We start from the raw sequence: 15,517 nt of genomic DNA, 5'->3' as shown, positions 1-15,517 counted from the left end.
TGTCAGCCCTTCTTTGTTGTTGGGTCTGGTGGCCCTCATTTTCCTCTTGAGAATACCCCATAGATTCTCAATGGGGTTTAGGTCCAGCAAGTTGGCTGACCAGTCAAGCACTGTGATGGCATGGGCATCAAACCAGGCTTTGGTGCTTCTGGCGGCAAGGGCAGGGGCCAGGTCCTGCTGGAAGATGAAATCTGCATCTCCATACAGATCCTCAGCAGAAGGAATCATGTAGTCCTCTAAAACATTCTGGTAGACTGTTGCGGTGACCTTGGATTTAAGAAAGCAGAGTTTACCAACACCTGCACCAGACATTGCACCCCAAGTCATGACTGACTGTGGATATTTCACATTGGATCTCAAGCAGTTTGGGCTCTGTTCCTCACCTGTATTCCTTCAAACCCTTGGATCTTGATTCCCGAATGAAAGGCACACTTTACTTTCATCGGAAAAGAGGACCTTGGACCACTGGCCAACAGTCCAGCCCTTCTTCTCCTTGGCCCAGTTGAGACGCTTCCTACGTTGGCTCAGGTTCAGAAGTGGCTTGACCCAAGGGACCTGACAGTTATAGCCCATCTACCGGATGCATCTGAATGTGGTGGTTTTTGAAGCTGTGACTCCTGCCTCATTCCACTCTTTCTGGATCTCTGCCAGATTCTTGAATCTTCTCTTTTTGATAATCCTCTGAAGCCCACGGTCATCTCGTTTGCTGGTGCATCTTCTCCTGTCACATTTTGTCCTTCTACTAGACTCTATTGATATGCTTGGACACAGCACTCTGTGAACAGCCAGCCTCCTTAGCTATGAGGTTTTGTGGCTTACCCATCCTATGGAGGGTATCAATGATGGTCTTCTGGCCTGTTGTTAGGTCTGCAGTCTTCCCCATATTGAACCGAACTGAGACATTTGAACCAAACTGAAGCAATTTAATGACTTCTGGGGAAACCTGTGCAGGTGCTTTGAGTTTAGTAGATGATTAGTGTGCCACACTCAGTTTAAAACATTCATACCCTGCAAAATTTGGGCTGATTTCTCCACAGTATTCTAATTTTTTGAAATCCTGTTTTTGTGGGTTTTATGAGCCCAAATTATGTAAAAATAAACAAATAAATACCTGAAATTGTTTAAATTGTGGGCCCTGAATCTATAATCTATGAAAGCTTAACTTTTTGAATGGAATTATGGGAATTAATCAACTTTTCCATGATATTCTAATTTTTTGGAATGGGTCTGTATGTGTATCCATCTGCTGCAGCGACCCCTTATAAGGGAGTAGCTGATCGAAGTTTGCTAGTTATCCTGTTTTTAGTTAGCTTTTAGTTAGCAGAACAACTTGTCGGTTAGAAACGACTATCTTCTTTTGCTTAAGTTTTTCTCATAAGGCTTGTTTATGAAATATTTTTATATGCCCCAGTATGTTTAACCTGCCAGTTCCAAAATATGAATATGAACTGAGTTAATATGGAGAGGAACAGAGAAGTGAATCTGAGTTTTTCTTGGCTCAGAATAAGCCTCTGAGGGGTGACTATTTATGTGAGCCAGACTGCGAGTCTATGTTAGGCTTACTTATCCTGTTATTTCTGGTGTTATAATGAATTCTGGTGAATTAATGTAGACTAATTAACAGTACCTGCCCTACTTAAGATAACAGTAATCCTCAGGCTTCACTTCTTTGTGTTTTTTAATGAAGCGTCCACTCTTTCTTCATCAGGTCGATGGATGGCGTGAACGAGGTGGGGGAGGTGAAGGTGTCCCGTGTGCAGACGGAGGGAGAGAATGAGAATCAAACTCCTACTGATCACAAGGTAGCAGAAAGTTCTTTATCTTTCTGATGGCGCTTGTTTGATGCATCATAGAGTCGTCTCAATTTGGCACTTTGCTCTGTGGTTTCCTTTCTGTCACATTTGAGGTAAATTTGGTAGATGAGTCACAGTGAAGTTGCTTTATCACAGCCCAGTTCAGCTTTCATTTTATTGGCAAGAAGAGACAGGTAGCGTTTGACCTACTTTCTCTCTTTTCCCTGTTCCAGTGTCCCACACTGTGTGACAGTATTCACGGCTCCATCGATGACAAAGAAAACAGTCCAATGCTGAGAGCTGGTAAGACACAGTTTACAGGATATGTTTTTGTGTTTTTATGACTCTTCCTTCCTTAACCTTTGTGTGCATTTGTGTGCAGTGCTGTGTGCTCAGGTGTCTAAAGTGTACAGGTTTAAGACAGAGGATCAAAGGTGGCTGCTGGTCAGGGAGCAGATGTCAGAGACGCCGCTCTCTTTCTCTTTACCCAAACAGCTACTGAGCTTGCTCATACAGGAGCATACAAACAGGTAAATTAAATGTAAATGAACACAATTTAAAAAAGTTAAAAGCACAAAAGGGATTTTACTTTGATCTCTTTTACCTAAACGTCATAAGGACTCAAGTCTAGAAATCTACTGATCTAGGTTTTTTCTGATGCACAGAAATGCCTGCTGGTGTGCAGTAGACGTGACATACCCTAACCCCTGACCATAACTCTAACCCAAAGTGCTGACTCTATGCTGTTAACTTCCTCCATACTATGTTAGGTCTCCTGCTAGCTGCTGTCACATGGTAAAGCAAACATAGGGCAACATAGAACTGAAACAGACTGGTCTGTAAGTCAGCACACTGACACCGGTCCAGCTTGAAGCGTCCACTCTTTCATCATCAGGCTGACTTTTGTGTGAAGACTGGACCAATATCCAATCCTAATATCAGATTAGTGCATCCCTGCAGAGACAAGATCATTTGGTGGTGCATGTTTTTGGACTGGGAAGTTGTTCATGATCTAATCACAAAATATGTACATAGCCACAACAAATGTAGAAGTAAAAGTCTGTAAGAAAACAACCCTTCAGAACCTTTGATCTTATTAGTGCAATAATCTGAACTGACGTAACAGATCAAGATAAACTTGAACCTGAGGTTTATGGTCTAGTAGCTCAAACTGGGCCTTGGCGCAACATAGAGCACACAGAGGATGAACGACCACGGGAAAAGTATGGAGTGAAACTAGGTGGAGTAAATGCAACTTCTATTGGAAAATAAACAAACAGGAGTTTGCTCATGCTTTTGTGTTATTATTTGGCTAAAACAAATCAGTCCTTTAATTTAGGTAGTGATTGATTTTAAAAACTATATTGTAGAAAAATGTGTGTATACTATTATTTTTAGCTTCTGAAGAGGGACAGCCAGCGCTATTCTGATTAGCTCCCCCTCACAACAGCAGGTGGGTGGTGCTTCTGTGCCATAGATGACCATATTAGGGATATCACCTGTCTGTGACATCATACAAATCCAATAATAGAATAAAAACAGTCTGAAGCCTGAGCTCTCAGAAATAGCAATGGTCTTTTTTGCCCCCCTCTGTTAGAATCCAGGAAGTGAAGGAACTCAGTGACCTTTCACCCCACTGGGATGGCCTTCGGCACGATGTCATCACCCACTGTAACCACATGATTGGCTGCTATCAGGAAACACTTGCTGAGCTCGAAAAAGTCCCAGGTGAGGTCAGTTAAAGGGTCATGTGATCGGATTTTAGCTTCCCACGGATACTAACTGGAAGAACAGCTGCACAAATGTATCTGTAGCTTTTGTTGACTGCTGTCGGCACCTATGATAACATTTGTTGAAAATTCCTTTTTCTTCCTGGGAATAAAGATGAATAAATAACAACAAAGCCGTAAATTTAAAAAAACAACAAAAGCACCGACTATTGGCCAAATTGCTTTTTGGTTGTTGCTCAGAATTTCAGAATTGATCCAAAAACATCTGTCATCAAAGAAACACTAAAATCCAACCAAAATCAAATCATTTACGGATGTTAATGTGTTTTTTCCTCCTGGTCAGTGTGTGTATATATCGTAGGTGTGTGTCTTATTTTTAGTGCATAAAAGCCCAAGTACGGACAAGAGCTAAAGTTAACAGCTTCAAACTGTTTCCATGTTAAAAATACATTGAAATGAATGAATTAAAAAATAACAACACAGACCTCCCACTAACCTTTCCTACAGGGGCACTACACAACAGTAAAGTTTCCTTGACTAATGGTGTCGCTTATTTTTCCACTCGCACACAGCTACGTCCTGTTTTAAGTCCAGCACCAGTAAATCAGACAGACACCTTCAGTTTGTTCCAACCAACCTACACTCACAGAGGATGGAGGTCACCGGCCCCGACAGCACAGGTAACATCCAGGAGCTGCTTCTCCTCGAGCACAAATGCTGTTTTGTGTTGTTATGACTCTTTGCAAGGTCTGCTGGTCTTGCAGAGACAGATTAAAGCCTTGGTTATACTCTGATGTGGTCACAGACACGATGCCTGGTGATGCATAGTTGGTGCAGTTTTCTGCAGATGAGCCCACGCGTTCACAAAAACATACAGGCAGGCAGGCATGCAGACATCAGCTCGGACTCTCACGCTCACCATCTGATAACAAAATTAATGTCATCCAGTGGATCTCAGCGGACTCACAGATGCATAAAGCTCAATCATAGCTTAACATCCTTTGGCTGTTCCCTGGGATCATCTGCTAATTATCTGGATTTTCTAAGATGTGGATAAGGCATGCCTGAGTTTGGCTTTTGGATGACACCACCTCTCACTCAATCGCTTCATGTTTTACATCTAAATTTTAAAATAAGTTTTAATGTCTAGAAATTTAAATACAAGCCCTGGCATCAGTCTGTTCTTATAGTTGTGGCTTAATACTTAATACTGAGTGCTATTTTTCAAAGACCACACTCCACAGCCCTCCCCACTGACTGGCACAGCTGTGTCATGTTAGTGTTACATGTTAGATTTGCACTGAAGACACAGCTGAAGCATCTTCGGTGTTGTCTCCTGTTTGTACAGTACGAGCTGTCTCTCAGTGCGACACGCTTTCCATGGACAGATGGAGGAACTGTTTAATTTTGCAAATACTTAAATATTATTCAGATATTTGAAAACCCAACCATTCCTACTGCTGTTTTTTTTCTTCATTGCTTCTTATTTCTGTTTTCTATTTTTATTCAGTTTTGAAACCACTTTACAGAAATCATCAGTAATAAATGACAAACCGTTAGTTCAACTTTATTTTACTGTTAATAATAGTAAATACTGTTTACTATCATTAGTAGTGTTATAATTTCTGTTTAAGTCATTAGTTTGTGTGATTAAAAAGCCGCCGGTGTCTCAGAGCCTGCGGCGTCCTTTAGAGAGCTGGATCTCAGTCGTAGGTTGTTTTATAGTAACTCAAACCACAGGTTTTTTCCACAGCCAAACAGTGAAAGCAAAAGCAGCATGTAAAAATAAAACCAGCAGGTGAGCGAAAGACACACAAAGGTCCACACTCTCATGCCACTGCTGCCCCATTTGCCTACTTAGACATGTTTTAAAACATCATCTGTAGACTTTATCTGGCTGGTTGAACTGGTTTAATCAGACTGTTTTCCAGTTAGTCGACACTATTTTGTTTCTCAGTAGCTCTAAATATCACATTATGATTTATTAATGGTTATTGTAAAGTGTTACTTCCCATCTTCACTTTTCTCTCTCAGACCTACAGACCTCACTCACTCACTGGTCTCTGTCCTCAGGTGTGTGGTATGATGTAATAACTTTTGGTGCTCCGGCCGATCATCACCAGGCCTTCAAACACGGAGGGCTGAAGAAGCTTCTCAACAAACACTCAAACCTCAGGGAAAGGTAACGTCCGCACCTCCACCCTGCTTATTCTCCTCCTGTCCTTCCTCCAGCAGCACTGCACGCAAACTTTCTCTCCATCCTTCCCTTCATATTGTTGGCTGTTGTCAGTTAATCGCTATAATCTCGACTCTGTCGGGATTAGTGTCGCTGCATTGTAGAACTGGCACACTAATGCTTTGCTTTTTATGGAATTATTTCTCAGTCTGCACACGGCAGCTGGGATGAATGCGTGCGGGTTGTGTATGTTTGAGTTAAAGAGATTTTAAATGCTTTTGCAGCAGTTGTTGAAGATTAAATCTAGCTGGACGTGTGTTAAATATATTAAAAGTTTTATCAGTGAAGCAAAAGTTGTGTTTCAGTTTTTATTTATATATTTTTTACACATTTCTGTGTTGTAGTGTTGAACAATCAGAAGCATTTCATGAGTTTGAAGGTCTAAATCAAATTTGTGCATGAAGCCAGTATTTACTGTGTTCGTCCTTCTTCATGACCTCTATAATTCTCTGTGGCGTCAGCTTCTGGTCCAAATCCCAACTGATCCATTCCTGCCTTACAAGTTCTGCAGGTTAATCACAGTTTGTGGGCTTCTGCTTTTCAAGGACTGAACATACTAAAAACGTTCTCAAAGACCAGCGATCCAGGAATTATGTGATACAGCAACAGTCTGTGCATTTTCCCGCATGATGGCGCACAGTGTCATAAGGCAAAAGTGATAACTAAGTGGCTTGGAGATCATCAAATTAGCATTTTGTATCTATGTCCATGAAACTTCCCAGATCGTAATCTGATTGAGATTCTATGTTCCAGCCTGAAGTGTATGAAGCAGAATTTGTGCTACTGCCGAAGCCTTTGGGCATCACTGTAATAAGAGAAAACGTAGACATGTTAGATGATGTTATATTGAATAAAGAAGCTTCTGCAGTGAACTCATTGGGGTCTTAGAAAAAAATAAATTTGAGCCCAAACAAATCTGGTTTTGTGTGGGGTTTTTTGTAGGGGGGGTATCAGTACTGTAACTTAATCACTACGGTGCCACACATGCAACTGTGAGAAGGATGGTGAATTAAAAGGGAACTTTAGACTCTTGCGTCAGGTGAATGACATGACAGTTTCGATGCTTCACTTCCGGATGAGTTTATGGTGTCACTAATCAGATTCAAGTCTTTGATTACAACATGTTTAGTTTGGAAATTATGGCCTGGAGTTAAATGGGCTACTGAAGCTAATTCATCTTACGACTGACAAGTTGCTACGTTATGAGCATTCAGTCCCTTGGTTTTAGCGTTGGATTGTCTGTCATGTCGAGTTTTAAAAAGTCAAGATGGTGATGACCACAGTACTCAGATCAAGGTTTAAAAAAAGGTTCTAAACCAAACTGTCTACTTAGCATTAGCTACAAGGGTTTTTGAGCTGTGTTACAGTTAGCTACATTTCATTAAGGTCCGTGCCCACTGAGGCCTGACTACGGTCCAAACATGAACATCTGTTGAAGACTGTGGTAAATGTTACAACTGTGTGATATACAGAGGTGGAGTTGTTGAAATGTTTAGACTCTAATTCACTTTAGCTTATTGTTGAAGTTTTTTCTCTTCCTCCTCCCTTCCCTCTCCAGCTGTGTCTCTTACTCCCAGGAGGAGAGCTCTAGAGCCAAGGAGCTGCTGGCAGGGATGGCCCAGCTGCAGCCACTGGTCTTCGGGCTCGCTGAGGAGCTGCTCGCCATCTCCCAGGAGCAGAACGCCACCCGGCTGCGGCAGGTCCTGGACAGCCTGACTGAACAGGTGGGGAAGGAGGAAGAAGAGCGCGGGTAACCAGCAGGGTTTTGGACACTCAGAAATCTGATGCTTTCCCTTCCTTTGTTGTCCACCAGGCCGAGCAGTTTGTGCATGTGCTCAAAGAGGAACTGGTGAAAAGCGCCCTGCTGGAGATCCATAACCAGTGCATTGCAAACTCCAACACCAGCCACGTCCACAGCAACGGGCTGCTCTGTGAGAACTGTCCGGCCAGTCAGGGGGGGCAGCAGGAAGTTGGCCCACATGACACGGAATATGACGAGGAGGAGTGGGCAAGTTAGAGTGTGTGTGCGTGATGTCTGCTTGCTTTGGGCAGTGTTACATGATTTCAGTTTTTATATATGTTCATTTTTGTGTAGGACAGGGTGTGGGCCAATGTTGGAAAAAGCATCAACTGTATTATTGCCATGGTCGACCGACTGCAGGAGCAAGAACAGCACCATCAGACGGTGACGTCGCCAGAGCAGCAGGAAGCTGCTGGGGAGACGAACTCTCAGAACACAGGTGGGACGGGATTCACTGAATGGGTTCGACAGTGAAACTGAAAGCAGTTGGAAAATAACAAGCGGCCTGTTGCAAAACAATATCTGCATTATCAGGAATTCGGCTCCCTAGCCGGCCTTGAGGCTGGTAATCCTATCTCTCCAGGACAATGTGTGACAGATGCTCTTCGCCCATTCAGTTTTCAGACGTTTTCGGGATTTAAAGGAGCTCAATGTGGCTTCCAGTGAGCTGCTGCTAATAAACACACCCACAGCCATTAAGTGAACTGCATTGCTTGTATTTGCAACTGTGTGCAAACGCTGGCCGAAATAATGAGACATACACAGACTGTCTTGCTCTAATTTCTTGAATATGTATGCATGATGTGCATATGTCATGCATGATTTTTCACTTTCTATCTGACCTCCATGTAGATGCTAAAAATGACAGCCTCAACACTGCATTTAATCGATTATTAGACAGCACTGGGGAATAAATTTCATTACTAAGTTTAAGGATATAATTCCTTCAGTGTTATATTCAATGCCATGTGCCAACACAGTGCAGCTACCTAAACTCTGCTCTCACAGATGTCAATTATCTTGTTAATAGTGTTACATCCTCACTGCGTACGACTCAGGATACTGTGGGTCCTCTGAAAATGAAAGCATGGCTAAGAAGTGCCTGACTTGCTGGTCTAACACACAAACATGCAGCTTAAAGCAGATAACCTGTAAGCTGGAGAGGAAATGGCATCTCTTTAATTTAGAAGATCTTAATTTGGTTTGTTACTCTATAAAAAAAGGCCCTCCATAAAGCTAGGACATCTTACTATTCATCATTAATTGAAGAAAATAAGAACAACCTCAGGTTTCTTTTCAGCACTGTAGCCAGGCTGACAAAGAGTCAGAGCTCTGTAGAGCCGAGTATTCCTTTCACTTTAACTAGTAATGACTTCATGAATTTCTTCACAAATAAAAGTGTAACCATTAGAGAGAAAATTATTCATAACCATCTCACTGATGTATCTTTACGTACAGCTACTTCTAATAGTGTTGATATTTATTCAGATGCTTTGTCTACAATTGATCTTCCTGAGTTAACGTCAGTAGTTACTTCCTACAAGACTGCTCAAAGAAGTCCTACCATTCTTCCACAGGCTTCTGTGCTAGGACCAGTTCTATTTACATTATATGTGCTTCCCTTAGGCAGTATTATTAGATGCATAGTATACATTTTCATTGTTATGATGATGATACCGATCTTTATGTATTCATGAAGTCAGATGACACACAGCAACTGTGAATGTCATAAAGGCCTGGATGACCTCTGATTTCCAGGTTCTAAATTCAGAGGCCCCACAAATCTTAGAAACATGGTGTCTACCCAGATACTTAATGACTTTTACCTTTTCTCAAGAGTTTTCTGGTTAATTTAGTTGTTATTATTCGTCTTAGTTACCTCATTTTCAGCTAGATTTTAGTTTTTCATTAAATGATTTTGAAAACTTTTAATGAATGTAAAAGAGCCTTCCTTCTTTTCCCTCCAGCCTCTCGCTCGTCCATGTCCTCCTCCTCTTGGTGCTCCTGGCAGGAGCACCTTCTCCCTCTGGTGGTCACTCTCAGGGACTGTGTGCGTGAGGCGGTGGGGAAGGCCCGAGTTGCCATGACTTTTGTGGTCCTGCAGGGGGCAGTGTCTGGGACGGTCGCTCAGGGGCCTCCACAGATAGCACAGAGACGTCACGCTGTCTTCAGCCAGGGGGTGAGGATGACAGTGTGGTATAAAGAAAAGCATTCTGTTTTGTGGAAGTTCTGAGTTTTCTGTATTGAAGAAACTGCATCTTTCAGCTCTCAGCAGTAGTGTGTGGCTTCATGCTGAAGCTGTATGGGGGCCTGGAGGATCCTGACTTCCTGCGACAGCTTCACACTGTAGGAGTCTTGGCTCAGTTTGAAAGCCTGCTGAGCACCTATGGTAAATACACAAACAGTAATGCTACAGTCACACTAGGGAGTGTTGGAGGCCACGGCACAACCAAAATGATTGTGACCGTGTGCAATAAACCTGCAGCCTTGCTGCCTTTGAAATGGTTGCTTTGATGGGGAGCAGGTCTGCGACCACTCTGAGTCAGGATTGGACAGGACAGCCATTAAATGGCAGATGGATTCAGTCTCCAGTTGAATAGGGAAGTTTCCCACATATGGTGCAACAGACATTCAACTCTGGTAAACATTCAAATAATAAACTGTGCTGAGTCCTTATTTAATAGTGCAGTAGGTGTTGGCAGGAATGAGAGCTTGTAGCGGTTTGTTTTACAGCTACTTGCTCTGTAACGTCTCCCTGAACATAATAACTTATACTGTGGAAAAAAAGGTTCCTTAACAATTTTATGAGTACAGCAGTTATCTCAACTTCTTCCTATTCATCATGATATAATGATTAACCACTAGAAGACCTGTGCAATTGCCATGGGATTGAAAGTTGTCAGTTACAGCTGCAGCTACTTGTAATCGGTCACTGGGTGCAGAAAAATTCAGTGCAATCATTGAGCGACCACATGCAGGGAGGTTGCCGTCCTGTTTTTCACTCTAGTGTGACTGAGCCATAAATGTGCAGTTACTTCTTCTACTTGTAATATTTGGACATCTAAGGTGTGTTTGTGTGTCAGGTGACGAGGTCGGTATGCTGGAGGACATGGAAGTGAGTGTGGCCGACCTAAACAGAGTAGCATTCATCATCACCGAGGCCAAAACAGAGCAACTCGAAGACCTGCTGCCAACACTCAGTGGAACATGGTGGGAATACATGAATAAACACACACGCATACACGCGCACAGAGTGTGCATCTTCCTCACTGTGTGTTCATCTCCAACCAGGGGCAGTTTTATTGTTGAGGTCCCGTTGCCCCCGGAGATCTTCAGTTCACTGCCCCAGGAACTAAAAGATGGACCGTTGATACGAGTCGATCCCGTTCTGTTCAATATTGGAATCAACCAGCATCAGAGTCTGGCTGAGAGGTACACACACACACACACACACACACACACACACTGATATAATGGGGCCTCTTTAATGAGCAGAATTTAAACTGCTGTTATATTAAAGGCCTGAATCATTTCAGTCGGTCATCTTACGCTTTTTTGTATCCTGTGCATCCCTGTGAAAAATCAAAAAATAAATATTATCCTCATCCTTATTAAAATGCCAATAGTAGAGGGCTTAATTGTGAATAAAAATTCACTTATTAATCTGTCTGCTGTTGACCTAGAGCACATCTTCATCAACAATTTAATCCTCTTTAGAGATAAATGAGGTAAAAACATTCCTAATAAAAACCAGCCTGATTTTTTTAATCTCAGTTGTATAAACATAATATGAAGTGGGCCTGTTCATCTTAACCTGTAGATTATTTTTTAGGACTCAACTGGAGTAGCTTTGGATGCTTTGTACTTCCCTGTAGCACATTAGTTCATCTGAAACAAGCCGTCTCTTTAATGCAAACCTCCTCAAAAGTCCACTTTCTTCTGATTGGCCAGCTTCTAGAAGCCTGCTGAGGGGTGAATTCCAACAAAGATGGTGGTTGACGTATAATAAGGCAAAAAGCTGTTTTATAACTTTATTTTGTCCCAAAGTCAGCAGGTTTAATCAGATTTGACTGGTTGTTCCACACATGCAGTTTTTCTGTGCAGGTGACCAGTGAAAATAAAATTAATTTAGATGATGCTTTAAAATGACTGTCCAAATAAGTGCCCAGAGGAGATTCAAGGCGGGTGCAGAGTACAGAAAGCTGCTTCTCAGACCTTACCTGTGCTGCTTGTATGTTGTGATGTGCTGAACGTATTGCAGAAGGTAACAGCATGAGGAAATCTGAGCGGATATCAGGAGGTCGTTTAGGTAGAAAAAAATGTTCTGAAACTAACATTCAGGCTTCAGGCCTGGATTTCTGACATTTCCCTCATTATATGAACATCCAAGATTACAATATTATCCCAAAAGTTTGCTTCCTGTAAGCTGCAGAAATCCTCTCAGTTTTTGGTGAAATTGCTCAGCAGTTTATGGTTGTTTTCAGGTTTGGTGACAGTTCTCTGCAGGAGAGGCTGAACCAGCAGAGCTGTGAGCGTCTCAGAGCTTACTGTAACGCACTGAGGGACAGACTGCCTGACATGGGTAAGACTCAGCCTGTGGGTTACTGAACCTTTCCTTTTTTGGGACCTTTACACTAAATAGTGTTTTTGTTGGAACTGTCTTAAGATGACACGCTTCTTCTCATCATTTGAGTTTTGACTTGAATGAATGAAACAATGACTGAACTGAACCTCCTTCATCTTCGTCTTCTTCTTCTTCTGTCAGCTGGTATCCAGTCACTGGCAGACTTGATGTCTTCTCTGGAGCGAAGTGTGGAATCCAAGAAGAGGAAGAACGTCGAGGTTCTGTGGATTGCTGCTATGGTAAGACAGACCCAGACCCAATGTACAGTAGGATTTTGAAGACCAACACCGATATTTGGCTATTTAAAATTCCAGCAGTCTAACATGTATATCGGCCCATTATTTTTTTTTTTTCCTTTCAGACACACAAAACAGAAACATTTGTTATGCGTATTTATTTCTTTATTTTTGGTGTTCCAAATGTGTGTTGCCAGCAGGGCAGTTACAGAGTGCCCTCTGGTGGACAAAGTATGCAACATCAACATTCATAACAGTTGAATGATAAATGATCAATTGTTTGGGTTCTACTCTGAAATAATGTGTAATTATTGCTAATGATAGCAAGACACTAGCTTAAAGGTTGTGTCTATTAATAAAGTCCCCAGTGCTTGGGCTCGAATGCAAAACTGCCTGAACACTGAGTTTTCAAGCAATGCTAAAGACACAGGTGCACTATATATATACTATATACTATACTATAACTCACTCTGCCCCATTTTCAGAAAGGAGGATTATCCATTCAGTAAATGGTAAATGGACTAGCTCTTATATAGCGCTTTTCTACTCAGTATGAGCACTCAAAGCGCTATTACATGATCCTATTTTTTTTTTTGGGTCATTGGTTGGTTTGGGGTGTGTGTGTGTGTGTGTGTGTGTGTGGGGGGGGGGGTGCTGTAAACCTGATTTGTGATTGTCAGCTCATCAGCCAGGGAGTTAGTGAGTGTGCAAATCTCCTCGTGCTCATCATATCCACTTTGAAAACGCCAAGATAGCAGCGGGGAAATGCTCCTCTCAAGGCTTCAAAGCAGGACTTCAGTCGGTCACAGTGTCCTTGTCCATCCATGGACACTGTGCTAAGAGCATAGAGTCTATAGGCGAGTATGACAGAGTTGTGCCTGATGTGTGGATTCTGCTCAAGTTCCGTGATATTGTAAAAGGGCCCAAACGACCATCAGGCCTTTGGAAAATGCTCCAGCACTCCTGATGGGGAATCTTTCACTCCCTATAATTAACCCTAATTACCCTCATGAGTATTATAGTACAGACAGAGAACATACAAAGTCCAGAACACGGACTCGTCTGATTTGGAAGTTTGATCCAAGGAACCATCTTTCAGTACTAACCACCACCCCAATCAGTTCTTACTCAAGGGGCAATTACATTAGCACCGCCTGGTTCTGTTGGCCCTTTAAACAGAGCGTTTGTGTGTTTTTTGTCACGTGCAGGTGTGTCGTAAGGTGAACGGCGTGCGGCTGACGAGCTGTAAGAGTGCGAAGGACCGGACAGCGATGTCGGTGACGCTGGAGCAGTGCGCCTTACTGCGGGAGCAGCACACACTCAGCCAGCAGAACTTCAGCACCGCGCTGGACTGCATGAGAAGGTGTGTGTTTGTTTAACTCCTGAAAGACATGACCATCCTCTTCCTCGTGTCTTTGTTGTCTTCTTCTTCTTCACCTCGTGTCGTTTCCTTTTTTCCCCTTTTTTGTTTTCCACTTTATATTTATATTTCCACTAAACGTTTCAAAGCTTTTTTTAGTTTAATATTTTTCTCTTTCTTTTTCTTACATCATCCCATCAATTTCCTCTCTTTATCTTTGCATATTTTTCTTCTCTGCCCCCCCTCTTCTTTTCATTCACACTTGCACACAAACACCTCTCCTCATCCTCCAGATCCCGTCTGTCCTGGGGGCAGATGCTGGGCTGTTACATCCAGTCAGGGTTCTCTGTCTCTGGGTTAGATCCAGGGGAGAATCCCTCTGGTCTCCCACAGTGTTTGGCCCCCAAAGCTCCCAGACGGCACCTTTATCCGGTGGCCTTCCTCTTGGTGACCTCTCACCTCCTGGTTCTTTGGCTCATCCTCAGCCTCGTTATACTGCTGGCAAAATACCAGTAGACTGGCACAGACTGGGAACACTGGGAATTGGACTACATGGATATCACTGCTACTCTTACTTTTTCTGTAAGGTTTGTTCAGAAGAGGCAGGTCCATGATATTTTATTCCATCTAAGGAGGGCTGCTTTCTCCTGCTCGGATTGTTGGAATGTTTTATTCACAAACGTGATACCAAAGACTAAAACACAGTCAACCAGTAAGTTTTCCCTAATGTACATCCCACATTGGGGCCATTTAGTTACATTTGTAGGGACATATTCTTGCTTATTTATAGCTGTATATGTATGCATATAGTCATAAGAGCCCTTATTAAAAATGAAAAGTGAAGTAGATCTACTTTATTAATAAAATGAAATGTTTACAATGGGCTCAAGTGTTGGCTCAATAGTGTGCACCACTCCTTAAAGTCTGCACTACTTTTCTTCCCTGTCACACATCATTTCTTTGGCAAACAGTACGCCTGTTACACTGCTTATGCTGTTTAGAGACCAACAGAGGAGCGAGTGTTGGAAAGTTTGAGAGAAACAGTGTGCTGCTTATTTCTGTCATGGCCTTTAAATTTGTGCTTGGACTTTATAATTACATGATCACAACAGTTTGAGACTGAGGAAAGGTCGACAGTGCTGTTGTTTTGTTTTGTTTTATTCTGACCTTTCAAGTTACACTGAGGAGTAATAACATAATTAATTTGTATTCTATTGCTCTAGGATATGATTTATTCAACACTGCAGTACATAGGCACCAGAATGTCTCATGGAGGGCTTGTTCTTATTACCAGAGGTGAATGTGGAGTGTAAATATTCAGTGGTGTAAATTTTAAAATACCCACTGAACTAGAGCATGGGTCAGAGCAGTGGTGTACTGTAACTTAGTACAATGCACCACCACTTACTCAAGCACTTTACTGAAGTGCACTTTTAATGTTCTTTCTATATTTCTGCTTCTACTTCATTTCAGATGTAAATGTTGTCCTTCATACTGTTTATTTTAAAGCTTTAGTTTATTTTAGTATTTTTCAGGTTTTAAAACATAAATCAGTTAATATTCTGCATTTTGCCATTTTATTATAAATGTAGTCATGTAAAAAAGAAAGACCATATTTCAGTTCTAAGGTTTTACGTATCAGGACATAATAAAAGATAATCTGCAGGTCTTAAAGGGAGGAGGTAAATACACCCTCAGATGAATTACAGCACATGATATATTACACTGTGTCTTTAT

At 42.1% G+C, this 15,517-nt stretch overlaps 1 protein-coding gene across 2 annotated transcripts in view; it reads left to right on the top strand.

Annotated features, from left to right (window-relative positions):
* LOC115797131 (type II inositol 3,4-bisphosphate 4-phosphatase-like) overlaps positions 1–15,517 on the top strand; it is a 34,763-nt gene that overhangs the window by 11,434 nt on the left and 7,812 nt on the right. The window contains exons 11-27 of one of the 2 annotated variants that reach the window (XM_030753610.1): positions 1,709–1,802; positions 2,027–2,096; positions 2,176–2,323; positions 3,391–3,521; positions 4,096–4,203; positions 5,597–5,705; positions 7,318–7,483; positions 7,573–7,767; positions 7,855–7,999; positions 9,528–9,739; positions 9,826–9,949; positions 10,644–10,770; positions 10,852–10,992; positions 12,045–12,142; positions 12,326–12,423; positions 13,629–13,783; positions 14,074–15,137. In XM_030753610.1, coding sequence (XP_030609470.1) covers positions 1,709–1,802; positions 2,027–2,096; positions 2,176–2,323; positions 3,391–3,521; positions 4,096–4,203; positions 5,597–5,705; positions 7,318–7,483; positions 7,573–7,767; positions 7,855–7,999; positions 9,528–9,739; positions 9,826–9,949; positions 10,644–10,770; positions 10,852–10,992; positions 12,045–12,142; positions 12,326–12,423; positions 13,629–13,783; positions 14,074–14,296 — 2,344 coding nt within the window. In that variant the 3' untranslated portion in view covers positions 14,297–15,137. Of the gene's footprint in view, positions 1–1,708; positions 1,803–2,026; positions 2,097–2,175; positions 2,324–3,390; positions 3,522–4,095; positions 4,204–5,596; positions 5,706–7,317; positions 7,484–7,572; positions 7,768–7,854; positions 8,000–9,527; positions 9,740–9,825; positions 9,950–10,643; positions 10,771–10,851; positions 10,993–12,044; positions 12,143–12,325; positions 12,424–13,628; positions 13,784–14,073; positions 15,138–15,517 lie in introns of those variants that run through there. The other variant, XM_030753611.1, reaches the window with a different exon arrangement.

The sequence above is a fragment of the Archocentrus centrarchus genome, chromosome 18 (genome assembly GCF_007364275.1).
Source record: "Archocentrus centrarchus isolate MPI-CPG fArcCen1 chromosome 18, fArcCen1, whole genome shotgun sequence".
In the NCBI taxonomy this organism is placed as follows: domain Eukaryota; kingdom Metazoa; phylum Chordata; class Actinopteri; order Cichliformes; family Cichlidae; genus Archocentrus; species Archocentrus centrarchus.
Note: the sequence above shows the minus strand (reverse complement) of the source record. Positions and strands in the feature narration are given on the sequence as shown.